Source organism: Gekko japonicus, unplaced genomic scaffold (assembly GCF_001447785.1).
Source record: "Gekko japonicus isolate JY-2015 unplaced genomic scaffold, Gekko_japonicus_V1.1 scaffold2519, whole genome shotgun sequence".
Lineage (NCBI taxonomy): Eukaryota > Metazoa > Chordata > Lepidosauria > Squamata > Gekkonidae > Gekko > Gekko japonicus.
Window position 1 is genome coordinate 65,874 of NW_015164271.1, and position 11,129 is coordinate 77,002.

Consider the following 11,129-nt stretch of genomic DNA (forward strand, 5'->3'; position numbering starts at 1 on the left):
GCTCTTTCAAGAACAGCTCTGAGAGAACCACGGCTTGCCCAAGGTCATCCAGCAGCTGCGAGTGGAGGAGTGGGGAATCAAACCTGGTTCTCCCAGATTAGAGTCCGCGCACTTAACCACGACACCCTCCTCAAACCCACAAGTCCTCCCGCTGACAATAAGCAATAATTTTGTCAAAGAACCACCCCCGCTACTTGGGAGAGAGAAAAATACAGAAACCCTGCACCATTTTCCACAAGAAAACCACCCCATCCTCACTGAAGGATTCAGCACCACGGGCTTGGAACTTCATTCTGGCCTTTAAGTTGGCAAGAACTTCAGGATCCGTTTAGAGAAAGAAGGTAAGTACCGTGAACCCAGAAGTTTCTCCTTCGGAAGATTGCGGATATAACCCCCCCACCACCACCACTCATTGCAAGAAGCCAGTTGTATGGCCCCTCCTCGGGAGGTACGAGCCCTGTGCTAAAAGCACCCAATCAGAAGTCCGGAAACCCTGGACCATAAGGACACGACCAGAACGCAGCGGGTGCAGAAGAGAATGAAGAACAGCAGGGGCCTGGAGACCAAGCCCTAAAAAATACACGAAAAGGGCGTGGGTAGGTTCAGTCTGGAGAAGACGATGAAGGTGGTGGGGGGACAGAATGGCTCTCTTGAAGTATTTGAAAGGACAATATGTTGTCGAAGGCTGTTGTAGATTTCCCGGGTTGTCTGGCAGTGCAGGACCTGACGTTTCGCCAGCAGCTGTGACCGGCATCCTCAGAGGTACAACACAGAGAGAGGGAGTACTCTCTGGGTCAAGGTGTCTCACCTTGCACTCCCATCTTTCTGTGTTCTACCTCTGAGGATGCCGGTCACAGCTAGTGGCGAAACGTCAGGTCCTGCACTGCCAAGACCGCGGCCAGGCAACCCGGGAAATCTACAACAGCTATTTGAAAGGCCGTCACTTAGAGGCGGGCAGGGAGCTGTTCCTGTTGGCAGCAGAGGACTCGCACCCGTGGGTTTAAATTACGGGCGGAACGAGACACAGTGAGAGCAAGGCCGAATCTGCATTTGCATTTTTAAATCATTTTCGTGCTGCCGTGACGCCGTCTTTCTCTATGCTTGTTTGAATGTTGTTTGGAGAAGATTCTTTTAAAGCAGTGCGGAGGTGCAATGACAGTGGAGCCGCCCCGAAAGGATGATAAACATGTGTGGACGTGCAAAAGTATGCTAGCACTGTTGAGGTGTGAAAACGACACCAAATGCAGGCAGCTTTTTTGAAGACGGGAGTCAAAAGGCTGGGACACCAGTGGGAAAGACAAATGCAGATTCCGCCTAAGTTCAGCAGTGGCACTGGCTGTCTTCCCCCTCCCTGGCGGTCTTTAAGCAGCGGCTGGACGAACACTTGTCAGGGATGCTCTAGGCCAGTGATGGCGAGCCTTTTAGAGACCGAGTGCTCAAACTGCGACCCAAAACCCACTTATTTATCGCAAAGTGCCAACACGGCAATTTAACCTGAATCCTGAGGTTTTACTTTAGAAATAACAACTCATACATTAACTTAAGATGATCCAAACAAAGGAAGGAAAGCAATCCCAAATGCTTTCATTTACTTAAAATTATTTGGCAGAGAATCCGACACTTTAATGATGGTCTGGGCCTGGCTGGGGCGATGGCACGTGTGCCCACAGAGAGGGCTCTGAGTGCCGCCTCTGGCACCCGTGCCATAGGTTCGCCACCACTGCTCTAGGCTGATCCGGCATTGAGTGCACGGGTCTGGACTAGATGGCCTCTCTGACCCCTTCCAACTCTTTGATTCTAGCCTAACGCTCCCCCATTAGATTCGACTGGGCATAGAGACCGATTACTTCTTGAAACGTTCGTTAGCCGCCAGATGTTTAGGCATCAGTTACCTATAGATGGTGATTTGAAGGGGTATTTGTCGGGAAGGTCCACTCTAACTTTCCACACGCCACCTTCGTACGGTGCTGCAAATCAGGGAGAGAGAGAGAGAGAAATTGTGTTAAGTTGTGCAAACCAAAACACTGATGGAAATTTAACAGGAGTATCGTCCTGGCTGGGCACCAAACACGGAACACGTAAAAGGATGGCAGAGGGGTCAGAGATGGTATGTCCCTTCAAGTTCTTGCAGAATTCCCGCTGATTTTGGTGGGGACCAATGTTCCCTCTAAGCTGAGTTAAGTGTGAGCTAGCGCATGGTTTTTTAGCCTCCGGCTCACACGTTTTTTGTCTTCGCTCAGGAAGGATGGCTCCAGGGCAAACTAAGTTATGCGGTAGCCAAAGCGCTCGCTCACAACTTTAATGCCGGTAGCTCACAGAGTAAGTTTTTGCTCACAAGACTCCACAAGCTTAGAGGAAGCAGTGGTCTCTCCAGTAGGTAAAAAACCAAACTTTTTATGTCTGCAGCTACTCGTTTTGATGAACAGAAGTTTAAACATGAAGATGAGCTGCGGGCGGGTAGAGAAGAGACTGTGGGCAGCAGTACACTAAGACTTGAGTTGCAAAAAGATCACCACGTCGAGAACCATTGGCCTAGTGACCCAGTTTCAGCGACATTCGACATGAAAAGCAGAAAGTTCGGGAGACGCTGGCTGTGGAATTCGGCCACCTGGCAATCAGCTGCCCCTCCCGCCCTTGCATTTGAAAAACATATTTGCAACCAGTGTTCCCTCTAAGCTGAGTGAGTGTGAGCTAGCTCACAGTCTTTTAGCCTCTGGCTCACACGTTTTTGTCTTAGCTCAGGAAGGAGGGCTCCAGAGCAAACTAATTTATGCAGTAGCCAAATCACCTGCTCACAACTTTAATGCCAGGAGCTCACAAAGTAGAACTTTTGCTCACAGGACTCCATAGCTTAGAGGGAACATTGTTTGTAACCATCACGATTTTTCTGAAAAAGGGAAGGCCGTATCGCAAAAGTCAAACTACTGAGGAGAGGCCTAGGACAGCTTCTTTACGATTCCTGATTTACACAGCAACATCAATAGGCGTGGTACTTGAACATATGAGGAGACTCTCTGCCCCTGGGAGGAACTCGGCGGTCTGAAATTTAAGATAAGGACTACGACAAAAGGAGAGAATTGGGAGAGGTAAGATGAAGGGGATTAGATGAATTCATGGAGGAGAGGTCTATCGACGGCTACTAGCTATGGTGACTAAAGGAGAAAGAGAGAGAAGAGAGAGTTTAGGATTTATACTCCGCCCTTCACTACCTGAAGGAGTCTCAGAGCGGCTTACAATCTCCTTTCCCTTCCCCTCCCCACAACAGAGGAAGGAGGGCCTGGGAGAGGATTCTTTCGAGGACTGCTCTCGAGAGAACAGCTCCAAGAGAACTTGTAACTGACCCAAGGTCACACCAGCAGCTGCAAATGGAGGCATGGGGAATCAAACCTGGTTCTCCCAGATTAGAGTCCGCGCTCCAAACCACAACACCAAACTGGCTCCAAAGGGGACCTCCATGTTCAGAGGCACTAAACCTTTGAATCCCAGAGCCAGGAGGCAACACCAGGGGAAGGAGTCAGCCTCTATGCCCTGTTGTTGGATGTCCAGAGGAACTGGCTGGCCACTGACTGAGAAAGGATGCTGGACTAGATGGACCTTCACTGGTCTGATCCAGCAGGACTCTTCTGATGTTCTAATGAAGGCCTCGGCCTCCATGCCCTGTGGTTGGCCCTCCAGAGGAACTGGTCAGCCACTGTGTGAGACGGGAGGCTGAACTAGATGGACCCTCACTAGCCTGATCCAGCAGGGCTTTTCTGAGGTTCTTATGAAGGCCTCGGCCTCTCTGCCCTGTCGCTGGCCCTCCAGAGGAATTAGTTGGCCACCTTGTGAGAAGGGATGCTGGACTGGATGGACCACTGGTCTGATCCAGCAGGGCTCTTATTACATCCTCATGAACAGCTGCCTGGAGATGCAGCACGTAACTACGTTCTAAATATTAAAGAAAATGAAAAGTGGCACAGTGCGCTCGTCCCAACTGCATTCTCTTCAGCTGCATTTGGACACCATAATAAACTGGACTTGGGCAAATGTTGGGTAGTTCGCTAGGTCTAAGTGAGAAATCTCAGTTATTTAATGAAATTAACTGCTTCTTCAAAAAGGTATCATGCAGTGGGTTTTCTGCTTCTCCTCCTCTGCCTCCCTGGGGGGTGGGTACCTGCCTTCTATTGTTGACTGCCCCTTTGCAGTCAGACAATCCGTGGTTTGTGCATCCAGATGCCAAACAAACCACAATTAGCAAAAACTCTGCTTAACAACTCAGTTTGAACTCCCACTTTGGTGCCCGCCCAGGCACCAGCTAACAAATCCCAGTTTATCGGGTTGTGTTCACAACTGCGCCTTGATCAGAACCCAAGTTTATCGTAATATCTGAATGTGTCTTTAATTTCAACGGAGAATGGACGCAAAGAGGCTGCACCAAAGGCTTAATGAACTTGAACGAACTATCGAGTCTGAACCTGCACTGGCAGAATATCAAACTGGTTAGTCTGGGGCAGGGCTATTTTTGGGCAGGAACGCACAGGAACGGAGTTCCAGCTGGCTCCCGAGTTGGCCACGCCCAGCATGAACTCATTAGCATAATAGGCCACACCCAACAGCAGAAACTCATTAGGATGGGCTACATTAGGGGTGTGTGGCCTAACATGCAAAGGGGTTCCTGCTACAAAAAAAGGCCCTGGGTTTTGACAATAAACAAAGTAAGTAGAATAAGAAGCAAAAGGTGGGTGTGGCTGGATGACCACACTTCTGGTAACGTGGGGTGTGGCCTAATATGCTAATAAGCTGTGCTGTTAGGGTGTGGCCTAATATGCTAATGAGTTTATGCTATTGGGTGTGGCCTATTATGCTAATGAGTTCCTGCTGGGCTTTTTCTACAAAAAAAGCCCTGGTCTGGGGCAAGGAAACAGATTTTCAAACACAGCCAAGATTTTAAACTAGCTGGATTTGCAGCTACAATGTAGAGATGGGGTGTCGAACTCATTTGTTATGAGGGCCAGATCTGACATAAATGAGACCTTGTTGGGCCGGGCCACGTGCGTCATAAAATGTAATCCCAGGTAGCGGAGATATAAACTTTATCAAGGACACAAACAAAGGGATTGTTTTACTTAAAATAAAAACATGCTTAAAACATGAGCACTCTGGCGACATTTTGCTTACTTAACAGTGTCTGATAAATGACACCTCTTGCTCTGAATTATTGCATCAAAATGTCTGTGCTGTGAGCAAGTCTAGTGGCGAGCTGGACTCGGGTTCTTCCGTGGAGGACTCTCTTACAGAGCAAGGGGCAGCTGCTCCAAAAAGTCCTTATAAGCTGCGGAAGAGACGAGCAAAGGAGAAGTGAAGGCTGAAGGACTCTGAATTGTGCCTTTGAGAACTCTGAAAGGGGATGATTGGGGGGGTGCAGTTCCTAGACAGTTAAATGTAAGAGTTAAAGAAAAAGAAAGTAATACAAATGTTTGACTCAGTTTATAATAAGCTAAATGAAATGAAGATTTGTTCTAACTAAGCTAGTGAGGATCTCCTCTCTTGGGTTTTTAGTTAGTAGTGGGTTCTTTTGCTTTATCCTATATATGTAATCCCCCCCTTCCCTTTTTTCTGTAATAGTTTTGTAGTTTGATAAAAAATAATAAAAAATCCCCTCCGGGGCTCAACAAAAAAATGTCTGTGCTGCTGCAATCCTGAGTATCCTGTTCAGGTGTGTACCTGTAAGCTGCAAACCTACGATGACGCAGCAGAACTGGAAGAAGCAGCAGAAGACAGCCCGTTCCACTGCGGGCCTGATAGAAGCCCTTGGGGGGGGGCCCTGATTTGGTCTCTGGGCCACATATTTGACACCCCTGATGTAGTTTAACGGGTGAACACTCTGAAAACGGCTCCTTCATTGCATTAGACCTAAACACACAGTGGTCCTTGAGTTTTTTGACCTGATGAACCAAGGTTCGTGTACTTACTTCCTTGTGGTCCATAGAACTTCACTACAAATTCGTTGAGTCCTCCTAGGATTGTGACTTCATGCTTGCTCTCGATACTGATGCATCAAAGTGAAGGAAACATTTTACGGGTATTGAGTCGGCTTCCCCAGAATCCTGTCACCCCGGGAACATCTAAAAGGTGGAATCGTTAGGAACGCTCTCATGACAAACCTTAAGTAATCCTCCCGTCAATGAAGCCCATTCAAAATATATTTTGAGGTTATTTCCCATCATTTAAACAGATGAAAGCATTTGCCAGACAAAATAAGGCAAACACACAGTTGGGAACATAAGAGACCTGTAACTTGCAACTGGTTTACCCTCTGGGGAAGAGTTCGGGCTTTGCTTTGAGGATGGAGGGCTCCAGAGCAAACTAATTCATGCAGCAGCCAAATCACTCGCTCGCAACTCTCACAAAGTAGGATTTTTGCTCACAAGACTCAACAGCTTAGAGGGAGCATTGGTGGCTGTTTAATACAGTGGCAACCTGTTTTGTGTAGAAGGTGCCAAAGACTTTTAGCCGGAATGATGCTGTCGGGCCTACAGAATTCCTTTGCCCTCCACGAAGTGGCTGAAAGAGACTTCTGCTAAAAGCAGAGATTATGCCAAATCTGAAGCCATGCATGACACAATAGACATGTTATTTTCAAGGAGGGCAGCTGCTGATTTCGTTTCGGGAGGGGAGGGGGGGGAAAGGAAGGACAAGCAGGGAACAGAACACACACACACACACACACACACACACACAAAAGTGCATTTTTCAGAAGTGCTGTAAGATTAATCTGGGCGGGCTGTGAGCACTCACAGACATTAAGACAGCAGGATTGGTACTTCTGGCATTAATTGGAAGGGGAAAAAATTATTGCCTTACCCTATGCCTTTGGGATTAAGCACCCTGAACATCTAACGTGTACTTAAGTACCCAATATGCTCCAGTATACCACTAGTTTTGAACAGAAGACCAAGAGCTCTACTTTTTCACTCAAGACAAAAAGCACCAATCGCTACTCCAATGCTGAAGAAGAGATTGGATTTGATACCCCACCCTTCACTACCCAAAGGAGTCTCAGAGCGGCTGACAAACGCCTTTCCCTTCCCCTCCCCACAACAGACACCCTGTGAGGCGGGTGGGGCTGAGAGAGCTCTTTCAAGGACTGCCCTCGAGAGAACAGCTCTGAGAGAACTTATGACTGACCCAAGGTCATCCCGGCAGCTGCACGTGGAGGAGTGGGGAATCAAACTCAGTTCTCCCAGATAAGAGTCTGTGCTCTTAACCACGACACCAAACTGACTGTAGGAAACATAATACTGCATTCGACTCTTAAAGCCACATCTGAGTCCAGCGACACCTAAGAGACCAACAGGATTTTGGTCTCCTTTCGGATAGAAGTCCGAAACCTCCTAACCAAAAAAAGAAGCCAATCAACAGCCAATCCACGTACAAAAGAACCTCCTCAGGAAACAGGAAACCTTCTCAAGAAACAATCCATATACAAAAGAACCTCCTCAGGAAAGCTCCTCTATTAGCATATTCACAGCCTGGGGGACTCCCACAAGATAATAACTCAGCCCTACCCCACCTTCCTGAGTAGATGTAAATTACCTGCCTACCATTTTGCTTCTCACCTTGACACAGAGAGTACATATTTATTTATTTTTATTTTTCTATTTATACCCCGCCCTCCCCGCAAGCAGGCTCAGGGCGGCTTACAAGAGAGCACAAATGCCCACGCATAAAAACAAGATAAAATAACAGTAAAACCATTAATATCAACAAAAATAAAGTACTCAGTAGAACCAAGATAAGGAGCTGCGGTGGCTCAAGTGGTTAAGACGCTGAACTGCAGGCTGTGGAAGGTCGGTAGTTCAGCAGTTCGAGACCTGGGTGTGCCGCATGACGGAGTGAGCTCCCGTCTCTAGTTCCAGCTCCTGCCAACCTAGCAGTTCGAAAGCAAGAAATTGCAAGTAGATAAATAGGTACCACTTCGGTGGGAAGGTCACAGCGTTCCGTGCGCCTTGGTGTTTAGTCAGGCCGGCCACATGACCACGGAAACGTCTTCGGACAGCGCTGGCTCTTCGGCTTTGAAACGGAGATGAGCACCACAACCCTAGAGTCCGATTCGACTGGCTTTCGAGCAAGGGAACCTTTACCTTTACCTAGAAACAAGATGGTAGGTGGTCTCCGAATAGATTACAAGATGATATCAGTCTTCCATTGGAGGTAGTATTGTCCTGTAGTTGGTACATAGCCAGTCCAGTGGTACCAGCGCCACGCAATGTTACGGCAGATCTTCCGAGGGTCATCTCCCAGCCCCGTTGTTACCCACGCCGATGGTGGTGGTGGTGGTAGTGGCGGCCCCTACGTGAAAGCCTGGCGGAAGAGCTCCGTCTCGCAGGCCCTGAGGAACTGTATAAGGTTATACCTCTGAGGATGCCGGTCACAGTTACTGGCGAAACGTCAGGTTCTACAATGCCAAGACCACGGCCACACATCCCGGGAAATCTACAGCGACTAATGAACTCCGGCCGTGAAAGCCTTCGACAACATTTTTTTTTTAAAAAAAAGCTTTCATTCTCAAAAGCTTACACCCTGAAAATCTAATTGGCGCTGCTCCAAAGTGCTGCTAAACAGTGTTCCTTCTAAGGTGTGCACGTGAGCGGCCGCTCGTGAGCACAAGAAGCCCTGCTCGGCAGCAATGCGGAGCCGCGTAGGGTCTTGCATGGCCCACGGTCCATCTGAAGGTCACAGCACTTCTATTCTGCTCAGGACGTGTGAACTGCTCCACTCGGCAGGGAGGGGAAATTAAGAGGGAACATTGCTCGAGTCTAGCTCTTCTACGGGGGCCACGGCGGCTCAGAGGTTAAGACGCTGAACTGCAGGCCGGAAGGTCTGTAGCTCGGCAGTTCGAGACCCGGGTGCCGCGTGACGGAGTGAGCTCCCGTCTCTGGCCCCAGCTCCTGCCAACCTAGCCGTTCGAAAGCAAGAAATTATTTATTTATTTATTTATTTATTACATTTCTATACCACTCCTTCCCAGAGACTCGGAGCGGTTTACACATATACATTTAATCGCCTAACTAGGGCCACATACATATCAGGGGAGATGGATGCCTTACCAGGCACCTACGCAGCGTAGGTCTTTCTGTGGCGGGGTCTTGCTAGGACCAGGCGGTAGTGTCCTTCAGCGGAGGTCTTTTTCCGTCGCTTCGGCTTGGCTTCCTGGGATGGTCCTTTTTTCTTTTTTTTTAAAGGCGTGCGGCTGCACAATGAGGTCGCAACTGGTCTCTGTCCCGGACGCTCTAACCGTGCTTACGTCACCGCGCCTCCACGCCGCCTCCAATCGCCTCCCGAGTCACCTGCTGTCTGCCGCCGATCTGTCGCCATGTTCTTTCTACCAGCTCGCTGCTCATCGATTCACCACATCGTCCAGCCGCCGCCGCTGACCTCCAATATTGGAGGTAGGGTAGGGTGCCCCCCCACTCTTAAGGAGTGGGTACCCATTTGTCTAATTGCCGTTAAGGGCTTTCGAGCCGCTGGGTGGGCGGGAGCTAGGGAGCAAGTAGATAAATAGGTACCGCTTCGGTGGGAAGGGAACAGCGTTCCGTGCGCCTCGGCGTCTAGTCATGCCGGCCACATGGCCGCAGAAACGTCTTTGGACAGCGCTGGCTCTTCGGCTTGGAAACGGAGATGAGCACCGCACCCCTAGAGTCGGATACAACTGGCTTTCGAGCAAGGAACACCTTTACCTTACCTCTTGTACTGCATGCCAACGTGACTACACTCTGAAACTATCTCCCAGGCGCCCAGCTTCTGAAAACAGTAATGCTAGTTACCACACTGCTGAAGTACATAGTCAGCCCTGTACAGGGCTTGGCACCTGGGCATCCGAAATATTTCCCAAGTCTTGGTTCAAAACAGGAAGCCGTTTCGCTGTTACCTTACATGCCGAATGGTCCATTTGTCCAATTTGGCTGTGTTTCAAGGAAAGCTTTTAGCAGCCCGGTGGCTGTTCTGAATTTAGATCTAGACGTGTTCTTAATCCCAGGGAATGGCTCGTTGAGCTCTAAGAGGCAGCCCCGGTAGCAGCTAATCCAGCTTTATAAGGCGCTACTTGTTCGCTCACCTGGGGGGGGGGGGAGGGTACGTCAAACTCCCCCCTCCACGCTAACAAGCCAAAGGATAATAGCAATCGCTGTGGAATCGGTGGAAGCTTTCAAGTATTCCCCCCCCCCCCCGGATATATTTAGAAGTCCTTTCTTATTCCTGGCAGGCAATAGCCCAGCAGTATGGAAGAATTCACACAAATAAATTACACATGCTAATAAATCAGGTGAGGAGCTACGGTGGCTCAAGTGGTTAAGACGCTGAACTGCAGGCCGGAAGGTCGGTAGTTCGGCAGTTTGAGACCCGAGTGCCGCATGACGGAGTGAGCTCCCGTCTCTAGTTCCAGCTCCTGCCAACCTAGCAGTTCGAAAGCAAGAAATTGCAAGTAGATAAATAGGTACCGCTTCGGTGGGAAGGTCACAGCGTTCCGTGCGCCTCGGCGTCTAGTCATGCCGGCCACATGACCACGGAAACGGCTTTGGACAGCACTGGCTCTTCGGCTTGGAAACAGAGATGAGCACCGCATCCCTAGAGTTGGATTCGACTGGCTTTCGAGCAAGGGAAACCTTGAACTTTTACCTAATAAATCAGGTGGGAACAAGGAGAAAAGAAAAAACTTCCAAGAGGGCTGGAACCTTGGCAGATTCTCTCCAAGAGTTGTTTCACACAAAGTAAAGGCTGAGACAAGAGATTAGAACTCAGAAAACTTCGGCGTCTTGAAGCCCTTGGATCTATTCTGCTAAGGGCAGCGCTTTCCTCTGGTGCAAAGAACCATCTGCTGATGCTTCAATTGTATGTTCCTCGCACCAAGAAAAGGAACTATATTCGGGGTGGGGTTCACTGGCAGAAAAATCTTTGCATACAGAATATGAACACACATGAAGCTGCCTGATACTGAATCAGACTCTAGCAGCCGGTCTCCAGTGTCTCAGGCGGAGGTCTTTCCCAACACCTCCTGGTGGTCCTTTTAACTGGAGATGCCGGGGATTGAACCTGGGACCTTCTGCCTGCCAAGCAGAGGCTCTGCCACTGAGCCACGGCCCCTCTTTACA

The 11,129-nt window shown here is 49.2% G+C and overlaps 1 protein-coding gene across 1 annotated transcript in view; it reads right to left on the reverse strand.

Moving 5' to 3' along the window:
• The window catches only part of UBE2H (ubiquitin conjugating enzyme E2H), a 32,799-nt gene extending 23,442 nt beyond the window's left edge, over positions 1–9,357 (reverse strand). The window contains exons 1-3 of the mRNA XM_015408742.1: positions 9,287–9,357; positions 5,952–6,028; positions 1,893–1,967 (exon numbers count right to left, since the gene is read on the reverse strand). Coding sequence (XP_015264228.1) covers positions 1,893–1,967; positions 5,952–6,028; positions 9,287–9,357 — 223 coding nt within the window. The remainder of the gene's footprint in view (positions 1–1,892; positions 1,968–5,951; positions 6,029–9,286) is intronic.
• Between the last annotated feature and the right edge of the window lie 1,772 nt (positions 9,358–11,129).